Raw genomic sequence first — 18,441 nt, 5'->3', positions numbered from 1 at the left:
TTGTTTTTGTTGTACTTGGGGACATTGGTGTTAATGTAAATACTCTTTTAAAGAGATATTTTACTCTCAGACACAGTGAGCTGCAGAAATCACAGTGCAGAGAAAGTAATCTGTTACTACTGTGTGCTCCTCAACATTACTTTTTCACTACAAGCCTAACCTAAGACCCTTTGATGTCCGTGTGTGTTTCCTCTTCACTTGCTTAGGCCACATCTCTTCTAGATGTAAAAGAATACATACGAATGTTATTTTGAGTGTTTATTTTATCTGAAGGAATATTTCTTTGTTGTTTCAGAGAGGAAAATTTATTTGATGTTTGAGAGAGAAAAGTTACTTAAGTGTTTGAGAAGACATCATAAAATGTTGTAATTAAAAATACTAGATTTTTCTTTTACAAACTGAAATGCTTCATGAAGAGTCTTGAATAATGTAGACTTATTTCATAGAGTTACTTATCACTTAGACTGTCGAAACACAGAGTGTTGAAGAATGTAAAACATTTCCCTAATTTCGAGTGGTCTATCTATATCTTGAAGAGTAGGACAAAATGGAATAATGTATAGATGATGAGAAATAACCGTGCTTTGTGCTTTAAAGCTAACAATCATCACAGGAAATACAGAACAGGGGTTGTGCAGAAAGTGAATGACTTCCATAGCCTGAAAGGTGAATCTTTCCTGAAAGATTCCCTGGAAATGTACAGCTTCTTTCTCAGTATCAAAAAAGATCAACCTTACTAGGAAAACAGAACATTATAGCTTAATCAAGCATTTGTTTATGAGTCTTTTCAGTATGTAAAGCAAGGTGGCTTTAGTTATTTACCTTCTTTAAAAGAACCTAACCAAAACCAAAAAAAAAAAAACAATAAACCCCCAAAGAACCCAAAGGCAATTTTAACATCTGTTTCTCTCTGTATACCCAAAAAAAGACCTATACAGCTTTTGAAAGTATATAAACAAATGCCTTATGTATTTATGTTTAATGTTCAGAAGGGACTCTGATACTTTTGGCCTAAATCATACATTGAGTGCAGTGGTTTACATTTAAAAAGCTATGTGTAAACACAAATGTGCAATTTTTGTTGAGGTAGTGTGTAAGAACGAAGATTTTGGGAAAGGTCTTTTACCTTTCAAGCCTGCGCAACAGATTTTTTTAGGTGAGACTCAGCATGCGCTGAACTGAGCCCACCCTTTAATCCTAAGGTTCATCTGCCGGGGCCAAGCAAGCTTGGACAATGGCAGTGAGGTCCTCAGGACGTAGGTTTGTTTAGAGTGACCTTCTCATAGATGGATGGCCTCACAGGGCTAACGAGCTCCATCTGCCTGGGGGACCGGGAATCGAACCTGGGTGTTGTAAACTGCTGCCTTTATCTTTATCTGGGACCCCTGGTGGCCTAGTGGTTAGCATGCGGCACTCTCACCGCTGCGACCCAGGTTCGATTCCCCGGTCCCCCGGGCAGATGGAGCTCGTTAGCCCTGTGAGGCCATCCATCTATGAGAAGGTCACTCTAAACAAACCTACGTCCTGAGGACCTCACTGCCATTGTCCAAGCTTGCTTGGCCCCGGCAGATGAACCTTAGGATTAAAGGGTGGGCTCAGTTCAGCGCATGCTGTGTCTCACCTAAAAAATCCGTTGCGCAGGCCTGAAAGGTAAAAGACCTTTCCCCAAATCTTCGTTCGTGAAGACTGACCATTAATGAGTGTGTAAGATTGAAGTCTGCAATTTTTTAAGCAAATACTTTGCATACTTATGACAATATTATATCATTGTGCATTTGTCTGACTTGGTTATTTAAAACTACCAATATTTTCTCCATGATAACTTTGTTTTCCATCATTATGTAGCTCACCTTTGTGATGTTTCTTCATTTCTCACCGATGCCATGGAAACATTAGTGATTAGGCCCCAGACTGTAGAGGAAATAGCAGAAGACAATTTAAAATATTTAAGCCTACATGAACGAAAAGAAGGGGTAAGATACCATTTTCTCATATCTAGAACAACAGCTGTAAAAAATGTAATTACTTTCTAGTATGAAAACTTACATTTAATAATAACTAGTATAGACCATGCAGTGGCCATGCAGGGTCAAGGCAGTAGTCCATATAGCACAGTAATTTGTGTCCAGCAGTAGTGTGGCTTACCTATGGGAAAATATAAAGTATATAAAGTAAGGAGAAGTATTTGATACTTGTCCTTACTTCTAACCTCCAACCAGAATCTTTTTGAGTTTTATGTGGTTCCCAAACAAATAGTAACACTCAGTGATTTCTTTTTGACACTTACCTCATCTTCTCTTGATTGCAAATACATGTTTGACATCCAAAATATACTCTGGTAAAATGTAGATCAATTACCCATTACATGAAGGACCCTTTCTTTTATATTTTTTTCACCTGCCATTTCCTAACTTCATACCATTTATGTCTTATATTGGAGAGATATGGACCTTTTCATGACAAACAATTATATTCTTCTTTTTTGTGTCTGGTATCAGCCATCTCTCTTCTAGATTGAAGAGTGTTAGTTTACCTAAGCTTTTCTTATGCATAAATCCACACATAACTTTGATCATCCTTGTTGCCTTTTGGTAAGTCCTTTCTTTCTGTTTCACTTTTCTGTGGGACCAACTGAATTTTTTCAAATTTTAAGATATGAATAAATCATGGATTTATATGATGAAATAGAAATATTACCTCTTTTATTATTTTTTTGACTCCTGTGACTTCTAACATTTGATTTGCTTCCTACTGCTTAGATTAAGCTGGCATTTTTTTAAAATTAGTTGTCATAACCCCAAGATATCAAGCCTGAAGTTCAGTTGTTAGCTTAGAACTCAACTTGTACATGTAAAATTTATTTTTTCATGTTTACATCCCTTCATGGCTGTCTTCCTGAGTTTTTGTCACTGGTATCATCAGTCCCTATTTCTTTTAAGTTCATTCTGCAGTACTTCACAGGTGAAGTATTTTAATACTTGGAATGACATACTATCATCAGTAAACTTTATCATCTCACAGGTTGGTCTCCTTTTCCAACTCTTTTATAAAACACCTTGAGCAGTCCAGGACAGGTACCTACAGAATTCTGTGGGTGACCTTTTCCTATTGCAGGAACTAGCTGTCTCCTCCTAATGCCGTTCTCTGTCTTTTGCCCTATTAATTATCTGTGCAAGGGGCCCTTTGTTCTTTTGTCAAGGTTATCAGTTTTCCTTAAATGCCTTAGGTGAGGGTTTGTGTTGAAAGCTTTTTGGAAACTCAGTTGGAATATATGATTTAATTTTCCTTCATCCATACCCTTACTGATGTCCTTAAAGAGCTCCAGTTCTACAAAATTGTGGAATTCTGCAAAACCCATATTAACTCTTCCCAACCGGACAATATTTACACTTTGAAGGATTCAGTTCTAAATGAGTGCATTTGAGTTTAGGTGTGTACATGCAAGTGTCTGCAGTGCGTGCACTGTTAATATACTCAGCAGAAGTCTGGTCCAGTTGCCCAAAAGTGCAGTTCTAGAGTTACTGAGATGCATTTCCAACATCCTCACAAGGCTGGCAGACATAACAGAGGAGTTCTGTGAGGCCTCTACCTTTCCGTAGTTGCAATTGGAGGCCATGCAAGTGCTCTAGAACATCTCAGATGGCCCGAAACATGTATTTATGAGGAACTGAATCAAGTCCCAGTGATGAAATCAGCTGCTGGATGTAATTATTTACATTTTGTAGGAACTCTGGGAGAATTTTTGATTGTTAAAGAGAATTGCTTCTTAGCATTAATGCCTCTTATCTCTTAATTTTTAAAGAAAAACATACATAGCAGACATTTTGGTAAATGTGTAGAACTGTATATGTTTATCTCAGATGATTCTTCTGACTTACATAGATGAAAAGAGTTGGTTTGGTTTCTCTTTCAAATTTTGTCAGCTCTTAATATGTGGGGAAAAAAAGAAGAATGTTTTTTCTGCATTAGCAGGTCACAAAAGCCAGTGCTCTTTTATATAAATATAAGAGGAAAAAAAAGGAAGGAGGGAGGGAAGGAAGGAAGGAAGGAAGGAAGGAAGGAAGGAAGGAAAAGGTCAATATTATATGGCATGGAATATCTATGCCTGGCTGTGTTTCATGGATTGAGATAAAGACAGTTAAATAGGTAAAGCAAAAGCAGTGCAAAATCAAAGCAAAACAAGAAATTCATTTGCCACTTCCCGTGGGCAGGCATGTGTTCAGCCATCTCCAGAAAAGCAGGGCTCTATCATGCGTTACAGCAACTTGGAAAACAAATTCCATCACTCTGAATGCCCCTCCTCTCATCCCCTTCCTTCTTTTTCCTCCAGCTTTCTATGTTGAGCACGATGCCCTGTGGTCTTGAATATCCCTTGGGTCAGTTGGGCTTAGCTGTCCTGGCTTTGTCCCCTCCCAACTCCTTGTGCATCCCCTACCCATTCATTGGTAGGTGGGGTGAGGAGCAGAAAAGGCCTTGACTCGGTGCAGGTCCTGCTCAACAGTAACTAAAACATCCCTGTACTACCACATCATTTTCAACAAAAGTCCAAAACACGACCCCATAGCAGCTACTATGAAAAAAATTACCTCCATCCCAGCCAGACCTAGCACACATATGTTTATAGAATTCTGTTGCTCTGCTGCTGTTCTCCAATTTGATTGAGTCATCTGTGCAATGTATAAGGAAACTTATCTGTTTCATAGTTATCATTCACTTCTTTATATCTCATGGCAGGATCAAGATTTAGAATTTTTCTAAGTAAATCAGATAGTACTTTTTCCAATGTTTTAATGTTATTCTATAAGCAGTATTGAAAAAGCAGCTGTATATAATCTTATTATCTGTGCATACACGATGATTCATATGTATTTGCTTATAGTTTAGATAAACAGGATTTGCTGAATTTTTGCATGCACATTTATTTTTAATCTTTCTGATTTTAGATTTTTCTCCTGTTTCAAGAGGCTGAAGATAAAAACAAACTTCTGCGAACTGTGGCTGGTGCAGGTTTGAACACTATCAGTAACCTAAGAGCTACATGGGATAAATTTGAATTAATGATGGAAAGCCACCAGCTTATGATTGCAGAACAGGTAACAATGAAAGATTAACATTTTACCTGAAAATGTTGAAATTATTTTGAATAAGTCTGGAAGAATACTTTTTTTCTTAGATTAAATCTGTAAATATTCTTAATTCAGTGTTAAAACCAGTGTTACTGAGTTGAGGGAGAGCTTTCAAAGGAAGAATAATTAAACTCGTAAGCAGCAACTAGGTGAAACTTCTGTTGAATTGATGCTGAAATGAATGTTGCAATGTTGTACTTTTGTCTCTAAACAACTTTCTCATAACAGAAATGACTTAATAAATGCAATGGTTAACTGAAGGCAACAGGATAACACTTAAAAGATAGTGTTTTCATTACTTTATCAGATAGTGTTTTCATTACTTTATCATGCTTTTAGTGCTGAAGCTGTTTTTTTTTTCTTTTCACATAACTTTGCTGAACTATGCACAGTCCTGTTATTCCAGCCTATAGGCAAATTGCTGAACTCATTTGAAGTTCTACTGAGGATATCAATATGCCATACAAATGTAGCAATTTTTCTATGCACTATAAGATGCAGGCTAGATAGATAGCATAGCTGAATAAATAGGTCTCAAATACCAGCATAATAAAAAAAAATAGTGCCCCTTTAAAAAAACCATGTAACCAGGAAAATAGAGTTGGACTGTTTCTTGGGGAATTATACAAGAAGTTTTTTGAGTTTAATTTTTGATCACATTGTAGTTACCAAGTTTTGAAGTCGATATTTTGGTTTTGATTATTGTTGTAGATACAAACCATTGAAGGAAGGTAATCTTACCTCTTGCTTTACAGATTGAAATGATGAAAGGAAATGTGATTTCACGTATTAATATATATCTTCAAGACTTGGAAAAATTCAAAGCCCGCTGGGATCAGCTAAAGCCAAGTGATGATGTCATTGAAACAGGGGATCAGGATGTACTTGAGAAAAGTGCTCAGATCATAAAGGAAAAAAAAAGAGAATTTGATGAACTTGAAACTGTGAAAGAAAAACTCATGTATGTATATTTACTTCCTTGTATATCTTATTCACTAATGTATGGATCTTTTGCAGCAATAGTAACTCAGAAAATGTTAACTAATTTTTGTCACAACAATTAATATAAGGAATTTAATTTGTAATACCTGTTTTTCATTAGCTTTCTAGGGTCCTTTTTGTTGATTTTACATAACATGAATTTCTCAGACCAAGTTTTTCTAGAGTTTTTTTAAATGAAAAATTTGAGAAGTCTCTTAGCTTTCACATGAGGAGGTTTGATGCTGACTTCTGAAATTCTCACTGAGAGAAGGTTTATAATATTGGTCCAAGAAGGACCTCGATCCTCTTGTAACTTAAGTGGGCAGGAACTCACGTCTCCTGTTTCTTGAGTAAGTGTCCTATCTGGTAGACTGTTGTGCAAAAGGAAAGGATTTTTCTGGTCTGGGTGTCTACTTTCAGTAAACAAATAATAATAATTATTATTATAATAATTAGTAAATAAATATTATAAAAATAATAATTAGTAAATTATTAGAGATCTTGAGACGACAAAGTTTTCTGTTTAACTTCTTACCTTGGCAAGTAAATGATAGTAAATAAAATTAGCATATTCTTTTTACCCAGCAGAAAGAAACAATCAATTCAAAATTATTTTCTTTCAAGCTTTCTTTTTGAGGGAACAAATTAATTAACTTTTCTTGTAAAAAATGAATGGCAGTTTATGGAAAATAATTGGCAATATGGGAGAATATTGCTGTGTAGGAGAGTTATCCCTCATATTCCTTTTATTATTTCTATTCAAGAAGGAGACTATAAGGAAATTGGACTTGACAGCAGTGTTCTTAAATAAAACCAATAACATTTCTTAAAAAAGTATTATTATTTCTGTAGGATACCATTTCTTAAACCATAAATGTACGGTAGAATAATGTAATGCATAATACAATGATCTTTTTATTCAGTGAAGAATGCCATCATTTTAAATTGGAAGAACCTGACTTCTCATTGTCAGAAGTTGTAAGTCAAGATATTAAGAGTTGTGCTGAAGTCTGGGCACTGTATGAAGAGTTTTATCAAGGTTTTCAGGAAAAAGCCAAAGAAGACTGGATTACTTTTAGGTATGATTTTGTGACTTTATTTTTAATTGACATACATGTGTGGTTGTAGTAATGTGTTGTTATGACCTTTTTATATTTGATTTTCATGCAGAAGCAAAACATACCTATTTGAAGAATTTTTGTTTCACTGGCATGACAAAATGAGGAAGATGGAAGAACATACTGTGATGACAGTAAAGTTGCAAAAAGAAGTGGACAAATATAAAGTAAGATGCTAATTACCCTAGAAGTGTTCAAGGCCAGGTTGGATGGGGTTTTTAGCAGCCTGGTCTTGTGGAAGGTGTCCCTGCCAATGGTAGAGGGGTTGGAATGATCTTTAAGGTCCTTTTCAACCCAAATAATTCTATGATTCTATGAATTGCAAAAAGGTCTATGAAACAAAACATGGTGTGGTATTAGTGGGTAGTGGACTTCATTCTCTAGCTCATTGATAATTTCTTACAATAAAGTCAGTTAAAATTTAACAAAATATCTTCTGATACTGTTTTACACATTTCACTTATTTTTGAGAACCTTTTAGTTCCATACAGTGAATAGGAAGATGATTATAGCTTACATAGACACACATTTAATAATGAGTTTTCTTCAGAATTATAATCCTAAACTTTAAATCCAGCAATTGGAAAAAATGTACCTCAGTTTAAGAATTTAATTTTTTTTTTTGTTTGAATAGCATGTCAGTCTGTAATCAGAGGTGCAATTTTCATAAGGACTAGATGGATTCACATGTGCCTTTTTTCTATAGATGATAATTCCACTCCTAAAATATGTCAGGGGAGAACATCTTTCCCCAGACCATTGGCTGGATCTCTTTCGTCTTCTGGGTCTTCCCCGAGGCACTACACTTGAGGGCTTGTTATTTGGAGACCTATTAAAAGCGACAGATGCCATTATAGAAAAAGCAATGGAACTTAAGGTATGAATAATTTCAGATAAAGGAACTATAGTTTTTTATGGTTTCTTTTATGCCATATATGTTGTTCTGTATGCATACAATGTTATTACTATAGGAGTAGAGCTTGCATTATATTTTTGAATGGAAAGTTTATTGCAAGCTCTGTAGTTCCATATGAAATCTATTTTTGGCTTTTAAATAGGATTTGAACTGTCGAGCCCAAGGTGAAATCACAATCAGAGAAGCATTACGTGAGCTTGAACTCTGGGGAGTCGGAGCTGTCTTTATGTTAACGGATTATGAAGATAGCCAAGGCAAGACTATCAGGCTTATTAAAGACTGGAAGGACATAGTCAACCAAGTTGGAGATCATCGCTGTCTTCTACAATCTCTTAAGGACTCTCCATATTACAAAGGTTTTGAAGATAAAGTGTCCATCTGGGAAAAAAAGCTAGCTGACTTGGATGAGTATCTGCAGAATTTAAACCAAATTCAAAGGAAATGGGTCTATTTGGAACCGATATTCGGTCGTGGAGCTCTACCCAAAGAACAGACTCGTTTTAACAGAGTTGATGAAAACTTCAGGTTAGTGTTATGGAATGAGACTTATTTATTTCTAATATCTTTGACATGTGTAGTCTAGAGCATTTTTCATAGTGAAAATATATGGGAACAGTTGAAATATGTATGGAGAGGATGGTCAACAACAGGAATTTAGTAGTTATATATGTGTAAGAGTGACATATCTGAATAAAGGTGGTAATGTTTTCATTTAATGTGGTGCTTGTGAAGAAAGGAATCACATGAAACATAAAAGATCATGAACAAGACAGCCAAACACAAGATTAGTCTTGTCAGCAGTAGAGGTGATATAATTATTTTTTCAAGAATCATGTTGAAGACAAGCACTATATTCACTAAGAAAGTACACAGATAGACTTTTGGGAGAGACAGATGGTTTATCTGATCCAAACAAGTCAAAAGATAAAAAGGGAGTAGATTTTAGACATATAGTAAGATATATACCTTTATCTGTCTTGGTTTGAGTTGAAATGACTTATAAGGAAATAAAAAACAAGAACTGAATTTTCTTGACTTGGAGTAGAGAAATTTTAGCAAAAAACAGTTGGTTTTAAATTACAGTGGAGAGATATTGATGTAAATTTTGCAGTATTTCATCATTATATTGAAAACTGAAAGTTGTATATCAGCTGTTTATGTTACTTTCCTGTGTGTTATTTTTTATTTACAAAACTAATATATAATATTTAAATTACAATTATAATAGTTTTATTAATTATTCTTTTTTTTTTCTGTCAAGATCCATTATGTCAGATATCAAGAATGATAATAGGGTAACATCACTGAATGCCCGGACAGGAATAAAAAATACCTTAATTACCATACTTGACCAGCTTCAGAGATGTCAGAAATCTTTGAATGAGTTTTTGGAGGTACAGCCAACATTGAGTTTTTTATAAGGAATGTCAGTAAGTTTGAATTTAAGTCAACAAAACTGATTTATTTTGTTTTGATATAGGAAAAGCGCTCAGCATTTCCAAGATTCTATTTCATTGGAGATGATGACTTGTTAGAAATTTTAGGACAGTCCACGAATCCCCTGGTTATTCAGTCTCATCTTAAGAAACTTTTTGCTGGTAATGCATCAATCTTCATTTGTGAAATGTACTTATTTAGAAATAAGCTTCTTCAAAGCTAAATAATAGGCTTTTTTTTCCACTACTAGACACTAAGGAATTAATGTTTGACTTTGACAATTTATTGATGTTTTCTGATTATTAGGCATTAATAGTGTGAGCTTTGATAAGGAATTTAAACACATAATTGCCATGAAGTCTGTGGAAGGAGAAACTGTGCCACTTAGAAATAAAGTTCTTCTGTCAAATGATGTGGAGGTAAGAAAATCACATGCCAGTCTGGTTCAAGCGTCTTTGAGAAATTAATTTGTAATGTAATTTTTGAGGTTTTTTTCATCTCTTTGCCAGGTGTGGCTAAACAGTTTGGCTTTGGAGATGAAGGAGACCCTGAAAAAAATGTTAATTGACTGTGTTGATGCTGGAAAAAAATCACAAGGTTCAGTTGATCCATCCCTCTTCCCTTCCCAGGTAGTAGGTCATCCAGTAATGCCACTGTGTAGTCTTAGATTTACCAAAGAAGTTATTTTTTTTGAATCTCATAAAGAAGTATATATTTGGATTTGGAAGAATATAACCCTTAACAAATCCATTTTACTCATTTATTGTATAGAGAAATTCTTAAAGATATGTGTTCTTAGAATTCCTTTGTAAACATTTGAAATATTCAAGTCTTTTACATGGCACCTGATCTAACGTCTGTCTATTTATTAAATTTTATATAAATATTGATCTTAGTTGGTATTGAATGTTACATGCAGGGGTGCGAAGACTTAGTAACATTAAAAAGCCCTTTTTGAATCTGATTAAAGTAGATAAGAGTTTCTGAAGCTTAGCTGCCTAAGCAGAAATAGTAATGAATATGAAATTCTTTTACTGATTTTGACCAATAGCAGAGAGCATCATACAGAAACACAGAGTGGCTGTGGTGGGAAGGGACCTCTAGAGGTCAGCTGGTCCAACTTCCTGCTCAAGCAGGGCCATCTAGAGCTCCATGCACTTCAGCTAGCACTCCATGCCCTTATGTAAAGGGCAACTTCAACTCCTCATATTCCCTGCCTGTCCTTCCTGAAGAGCCTGTACCGCTTCATTGCAACACTCCAGCTGTGGGAGTCATTACACCGCATCTCCATATTCCCAATAAGATCAGAGCCCTGCAACTGCAGACAGATCTCTAACTCATTATGTTTGTTCCCCATAATGAGTGCACTGGTGTACAGGCACTTCAGAGAAACCGAGCATGTGGAGTTCTCGGAGAAGGTTTGAGAGTTCTCCATAATGGTGCCCTGTAGGTATTTCCTTGCTGACATGGAAAGTGTTGAAGTGACCCTGCTTGAGCCCCATTTTGTTGTTTTTTGTGGTCACTTTCTGTCATAGGCCCTTTGCTCAGTGATCCTCTCTGTCAGTCGCTCGTAGGACTTCTCGTTGCTGTCTCCCTCCCCCAGAATGTAGTTACTGTTACAATCTTCAGATTGTCACAATTGGAATTTTTTGTTACAGACCTTTCTAGTTCCAAGTTTGACTGAACCTTCATAGCTCAAACAGGGCTCTTACACTGAATGTAAAGTAGTTAGAATAGAAGTGGAGTGCTGAAAACTAGAATGTAAAGTATTGTAGTAGCAGATCAGTGACACAAGTGAGAGGTGCTCCTGAGAGTGTGTAATATGGGCTCAACATGCCCACAATATGGTGGTTTCCATCTGACATATCATTTAATAGAAAAAGAGACTTATAAATTTTGCTACTGCATGCTTTAGAACAGCTGAAGGACTTGCTGTATTGGATTAGATTGCAAGTTTTGGCAAAATTTTGTCAGGTTTTAAGATGGCTTTGTTTGTTTTTAAGAGCATAGCAAATATATAGCTTTGTTTAAAAATTATACAATAAAATGTATAAAATATCAGACATAATAAGCAATTGCAAATTAATTGAAAAACGGGGTTTTTTTTATGTCTTCTGTATTTATAAAATATAACTTGAATTTCTTTTTCCAAAGATTCTTTCCTTGGCAGAACAAATTCAGTTCACTGAAGACGTTGAAAGTGCTATAAAAAACCATAATCTGCAACAATTAGAATTAGAACTCCTGGCTAAACTGGACCATTATACTAACATTGGTAGTGGAATAGAAAATACTGGGAGTACAGGTATAAAAATGATAATATAAATTTTTTTTATGACTTTAGTTGTGTAATATTTTACATTCTGTATATTTGAACAGGAAATTATATAAATCTGTCTCTGAGTTCGTAAAGTTGAGTTACATAAGGTTGCACATCTATTATTGCCAAGATTAGAGTTTTTAATATATCAGAATGAACAAAGGACTTTTATTTAGATTAAAAATTATCTTAGAGAATTTATGTATTTGCAAACATATTTTCTTAACTTTTTAATAAGTTTCTATCTTCTGGTTTATATATCTACTGATAATTTGTTGTCATTACTGAACTGTGTCCTAGTGTTACGTATCACAGGAAGTGGCCAAAAAGCAGTTGAGGTACTTTAAGTCAAGCCAATATATACTGTACAACTGTGTGGGTAATTTTCTATGTTAGATGTATACATCTGCCTCTGAACTAATAATTCCTGTGTACCTCTGAGGCAAAACAAATAAGCTAGTTATTCCCAAGACATGATTATTCTGAATCTTATATACTCGAAATGGGTTTGAATAATTATGCCTCTGAGTGCTTATTCCTCTCTTTTGACCAGAGGCGGGACTTTGAGTGACCTGAGATGTAAAGTTCCATAGTGTAGATTAGGTGAGATGGCTTTTACCTTAATATGTGTAAAAAGACTCAATTTGACATGTAGTTGACAGTCTTCCACCACATTTGTATAGCTGGTTACTGCATTAAATTCTAGTTTATAATTTGTGAACTGTAAACATCTGATACATTGCTTAGGAATAGGATTCATATCACCTACCTCCAGCAGTCTATGAGTGTGCTTCTTTGTCTAAGCTCCTTTTCTGCACTCTTTCTATACCCATTTGAGAAATGTCATCAGTTACAGAAGAGTGTTCAGTCCATCTGTTGTATAATAACTTAGACAATAGGTGTGATTTTGAACTGAGTTTCTTGATTATTCCCACTTACTTTGGTTTAAATCCCATCATGGAGTGATCTAGAAGCACACAAACTGGATATCTTTCAAAAGGAACTAAATTAAACAGTATGTTCTAAGAATGCACTTAGTGCATGCAATCTGCTAATGAACATTCATTCCACATCACCTTAATTATTCTGAGTAAAATCTCCAGAGTGTGTGTAGCGTGGGTTTCAGATCCTCAACAGATCACTCAACAGGTTACGCCACCTCATTGCTGAAGTGGACATGGCTGTAAACATTCCTGAAATAAATTGCTTTGCAGAAAAGCCTTTCTCTCTCTTTTGAATGTAGAGGCAGACAAAATCACTTCAAAATGACTGAAGTTACATGATGATTCACACTGTCTGTCAGGATCTCATGTTATGCTGTTTGCTTTAGAAAATAAAAAGCCTTTCTATATATAATTCAAATAAAATATAACTGAAATCTACTGATAATAAAAAGCAGCACAATGAACTTGAGAATGGGTGACGTGTGTCTTCCTTACTACACTGTTGTGATTTTTTTTCTTTTATGTGTGATTATTTGCAGAATCAGGAATCCTTGAGCTTAAGCTTAAAGCTCTGATTCTTGATATCATTCATAACATTGATGTGGTGAAGCAGCTGAATCAAGCTCAGATTCACGATATTGAAGACTGGGCTTGGAAGAAGCAGCTGAGATTTTATATGAAAGACCAAAAATGTTATGTTCAGATGGTAGATGCTGAACTCCAATATACCTATGAATATCAGGTGTGGTATTTTTAATTTTTACTTAGTGGCTTTTATAGGTATCCAACACTTTCTCATTTGATACCTGCTGCTGCTTGTCTCCCAACTGTTGTCATTTTTTTTAAACTTTGTTGTGTCTTCAGCATGCTATTTCACAGAAAATATTAAAAGATAGGGTAATAATTTTCATTCTTGATACTGATGGGGTAAATATAAGTTGTATGGAAAGTAGCTGTATTGTCATATAAATATTTTCTAATATGATTGCTACTTTTATATATCTGAATGCAGTTTCATCTGTAATTCTAAAAAAATTTTGAACAATGCTTTGGCATTTGGTGTAAAATCAGGAAAACTTTGAAACAAATTCATAATCTAGGCTGTTGTGTAATATTTCCAAATTAATTAGTTATGAATGAAATTAATGAAATTACTTTGTCAATACTTTCTGTCTCCCAGTCAATATAATTTGTTTTGTTTCTGCAGGGCAATTCCCCTAAACTTGTTTACACACCTTTGACAGACAAGTGTTACCTAACTCTCACTCAGGCCATGAAGATGGGCCTTGGAGGAAATCCCTATGGTCCAGCTGGAACTGGGAAGACAGAATCAGTAAAGGCCTTGGGTGGACTTCTCGGAAGACAAGTTTTAGTCTTTAATTGTGACGAGGTGAATATGGTTCTGTTTAATTTAGGAAATGGATATCTATGCCCATACTTTTTAAAGCGAGATTATATTCTAGAAATAATATTAATAATATCAATTATTATAGAATTATGTATTATTATATTTAATATTATTAGTGTTAATAATATTATTCTAGAAATAATTCTGATAATTTGTCAAGTGCTATTAGAAATTTGTGGATATTTCTAATGACATTTTTTAGTGGATGGGAAGACAGTCTTTTATATTTTCTTGTTATTTGAATTTTGATAGTATTCTTTTTAATTTTGAAGGGCATTGATGTGAAGTCAATGGGGCGCATATTTGTGGGCTTAGTGAAATGTGGTGCCTGGGGCTGTTTTGATGAATTCAATAGACTTGAGGAAGCTGTATTGTCTGCAGTATCCATGCAGGTTCAGACAATTCAACACGCATTGAAGAAACACAGTCCTGTATGTGAGATGCTTGGCAAAAAGGTACTGCAAAACTTACTTAAAAACTGACTATTCTAACTAAGCCAAGTCCTCCCAGCATTTCTGAATACTGTTTTATTTGACAATATACTATTATAATGCACTTCTAATGCTAGGTTGAAATGGATCATAATTCTGGAATTTTTATCACTTTGAATCCTGCTGGAAAAGGTTATGGAGGAAGACAAAAACTGCCTGATAATCTCAAACAACTTTTCAGGCCAGTTGCTATGACTCATCCAGACAATGAACTCATTGCAGAAGTGATTTTGTATTCAGAAGGCTTTAAGGATGCTAAAATACTGGGTAGAAAATTAGTGGCTATTTTTAATCTAGCAAGGTAAGCTTTCACTTACCCCACCTCCCCCTAGTAAAGTTACCTTTTTAATTCTCTTCCCTTCTACCTCTTAAATCTAAATGGTATATCATGCAAATCTCTGTAGATACTAATTTAACATAGAATCAAAATACTGCAATATATTGGGAGGTTGAGGTGTGAAAGTGTATGGAATGCAATTATAATCCCAAGGGGGCAAATTGCTGCTCCTCTAGTATGCTCGCTAAATATAAATGCTAGAATGTGAATGTTCAGATGGGTTGTGTTGATTTTAGGCTCTTGAAATTGTTGTAATGCAAGTAACTATTTGCTTAAAAGTATGCACATTAGAACATACAAAAAGTCAGAGGTTATAGTTAGTACTGTTAGGGACAATAATAAATACATTAGCTGTAGAATATAACCCCTCTGAAAATTCAAGGGTGTCATTGCTTATATCTGAAATGCATTTCAAGTGGCGCTACAAATACTCATCAGTTTCTCTTTTGCCCAGAAGTGTGTTCATTTGCCAAACCAAAATTTCAGGCACTGTAACCTAAAGATTATTACAATATTTTTGTTTTCAAATTTAGGGAGCTTCTGACACCACAGCAACACTATGACTGGGGTTTACGAGCATTGAAGACTGTTTTGAGAGGCTGTGGCAGCCTTCTTCAGCAGCTGAAGAAAAGCAATGCAAAGCAAGAAAGTAAGATTGCCCATGCCAAACTTTTGATTCTTTAGGATCTTGTACAAATAGAATTTACTACAGACTTCTTGTTCACTAGAGTTTTGAGAAGCCATGGCTTGGATCTGGAGGCAATTTAGAAAAGAAAACAAAAATCTGTGAAAGCCCACCTTCACTAGGAGATCACAAAAGACTGTTGTCATATTCTAGATTGAGCTTTTCTATGATGATAAGAACATAGACACAGGTCTTCATTCTGGAATGATTTTGAATGATTCTTAAAGACTTTTATTTTCGTTTGGCTTAGGACAGGAAAGTTGATCACCTGATGCTGCAATTATTCATAAGTTATCAGACTATTTTGTTTCTATTTGAGGTTTGCAAAAATTATCGCATGGTATTAGATTCATATTGGTAGACTGAGAAAAATATAAGGACAGGTAGAAATGATAGAAATATATTGGACTAGAGTGAGTTAATATATTTTTTTAAGATTTTGAATTATTGTTGTTTAGGTGTGAATTGAGTGGGAATTAAGAGTGTGGAACGGATGAGCACTTCACATATTTAGGAGACAACTACTGCAACCTGTTTGTTTAAATGGCATATATCTGAAAGTTTACATATCTTGACATTAAAAAATGGTCTGAAAACTTTAAAGAATTTGTACTTGACTTTAGTAAGGATCTGCCAGAGAAGGATTACCAGTGATGTGTTTTAGGTCACATTCCTATCACTGTTTCTTACTATGACATTTTAGCTTAATGTTTAGATATGTGAAATCTGCTGAAATTTTTTCTGGTTTAAAACATAATTTTCAATAACTCTGCCAAAGGCAAGGTAGATGGATTTAACTTATGATTTAAATCCAGAAATTTTTGTTTCTGTTTGTTTGATTGTTTTTTCATGCCTTACTTTGAGAAGCTTAAGACATTTCCAACAAATGCAATTGCCTGTTTCTTTATGTTTGTATTTTTGAGTCAAAATCCTTTGGCATGGCAAGATGCTACTTAAATATTGTATTGCTTCCTTTAGTAAATCAGTTCAACCTTTCTAAACCAAGTTCCTTAATGTCAGTGTTTTTCCTGTTAGCTGTTTATCATGCTATTTAGAAAAATTACCTGTAGAAGCACTTGTATTTAGGACATTTTTCAGTATGAAAAACTTTGAACTTATTCCAGACTTTAGAAGGGCATGCTAATATTTAACCTCTGAAACACTGGGAAAAAGACACAGGAAGAAGGGAAGTTAGAGAATGGACACTTTCTGTCCCTTGTGTTGAATCTGGACATTCTGATTTTGGGCAGTCATACGTTCAGAAGGAGGGCAGAAGCACAGGCTTATTTTCTCCTGTGGTTTCTAGTCCTGCTTTCTGGAAATGCACATGTTTTACATGAGAATGTAATTCAATTAAAAAATGAAAATAACTGAGAGATGAGAGCCCTGTGCCATTCCCACCATGAGTATCTGTTTTTCTCTCAGAGTAAATAATTTATGTGGCTTTTTTCATTCTGACCCCAAAATGCTTACATTTCCATGGTATTTCAGATTCAGGAGTAATTGTGGAAAGTGTTTACTTCTGGAATATTCATAGTTAATTAGGATGCACTTGAAAGATGTGACTTCAAACTACCTCTAGCAGAGTAAGGTCTGGAATCTAGGTTCTTAATTTCTTTCGTGAGTTCTTTAACGAGTAAGCTATTGTGGTAATCATTAGGCTATTATGTACTTTTTGGCCAGCATCATAACCATCTCATATCTGTATAGAATACATTTGTGGGCATATATCATACTTACAGTAAAACACTTACCTAACTTCCTAGTAGAGTGGTACATGAACTGGCGTGAAGTCTGTGATGCGATTCTACTTTCAATGTCTTTGCAGTGTGGACTCATGCTGACATATTCAAAGGAAAAAAAACCCCAACAAACAGCTTAAACTGATCTGTCCTCTTTGTTTTTATTTCCAGTTAATGAAAGTCACATTGTGGTTCAAGCTTTGAGGCTTAATACCACGTCAAAGCTTACATTTGCAGACTGCGCACGTTTTGATGCACTGGTTAAGGATGTATTTCCTGGCACTGACTTTCAAGATGTGGAATATGCTGAGTTAACTACAGCTTTACATCAAGTCTTTGAAGAAGCAAACTTGGAAATTATAAGCACACAGGTAAGCACCGTCTACAGCAACAAAACGAGTTATTCTGAATTAGAACTGATTTGTAACATTCAATTAAGTTCTGTTTTCTTTTGAAATAAATCTTTTATAAAGAAGTGAGAATAACTGATAGATTCTAGTTACATGTATATAAAAAATTGGATGTGTGTTTGAAGCACGTAGATTAATTATGTCACTGAAAGTAAAATAGTTCAAGGAAAATTAAGATGAGAACATGTGACATACAGTTTCATTCAAGCCAGGTACTAATGCCAATGAATATTTTGGACAGTGAAAGAAGGAAATATGTGAATATTTGGTTTTATCAAGCAGTTCTTTGTCATGTTTTTGGTTATTTATTGTAGAACTGGATGAAGTTCTGTGACTAAGGATTCATAAATTGCTCAGTAAAAATACGCCCAAAGACAGCTAATATTTTTATTTTAATAATTTAGTGAAATACTTCTAACATGCAAAATTAATTTCTTCATATTCTTTAGTATCATAATTTTAATTATTTCTGCAAATATCTGTTGTTTCAAAATTTAAAATTATAACAAGAAAATGTCTGCATGCA

At 34.7% G+C, this 18,441-nt stretch overlaps 1 protein-coding gene across 4 annotated transcripts in view; it reads left to right on the top strand.

Moving 5' to 3' along the window:
• Positions 1-18,441, top strand: part of DYNC2H1 (dynein cytoplasmic 2 heavy chain 1) — a 170,675-nt gene that overhangs the window by 19,230 nt on the left and 133,004 nt on the right. For all 4 annotated transcript variants that reach the window (XM_027677336.1, XM_027677335.1, XM_027677337.1 and 1 more), the window contains exons 20-37: positions 1,846-1,973; positions 4,944-5,093; positions 5,882-6,087; positions 7,031-7,186; positions 7,278-7,392; positions 7,932-8,102; positions 8,284-8,666; positions 9,403-9,535; positions 9,622-9,739; positions 9,885-9,997; positions 10,088-10,207; positions 11,733-11,883; positions 13,382-13,584; positions 14,050-14,232; positions 14,523-14,705; positions 14,819-15,042; positions 15,612-15,727; positions 17,677-17,876. In XM_027677336.1, the coding sequence (XP_027533137.1) occupies positions 1,846-1,973; positions 4,944-5,093; positions 5,882-6,087; positions 7,031-7,186; positions 7,278-7,392; positions 7,932-8,102; positions 8,284-8,666; positions 9,403-9,535; positions 9,622-9,739; positions 9,885-9,997; positions 10,088-10,207; positions 11,733-11,883; positions 13,382-13,584; positions 14,050-14,232; positions 14,523-14,705; positions 14,819-15,042; positions 15,612-15,727; positions 17,677-17,876 (3,053 nt within the window). The remainder of the gene's footprint in view (positions 1-1,845; positions 1,974-4,943; positions 5,094-5,881; positions 6,088-7,030; positions 7,187-7,277; positions 7,393-7,931; positions 8,103-8,283; positions 8,667-9,402; positions 9,536-9,621; positions 9,740-9,884; positions 9,998-10,087; positions 10,208-11,732; positions 11,884-13,381; positions 13,585-14,049; positions 14,233-14,522; positions 14,706-14,818; positions 15,043-15,611; positions 15,728-17,676; positions 17,877-18,441) is intronic.

The sequence above is a fragment of the Neopelma chrysocephalum genome, unplaced genomic scaffold (genome assembly GCF_003984885.1).
Source record: "Neopelma chrysocephalum unplaced genomic scaffold, ASM398488v2 Primary Assembly neopelma1_43, whole genome shotgun sequence".
NCBI lineage: Eukaryota > Metazoa > Chordata > Aves > Passeriformes > Pipridae > Neopelma > Neopelma chrysocephalum.
This window is presented reverse-complemented; position numbering and strand designations above follow the sequence as displayed.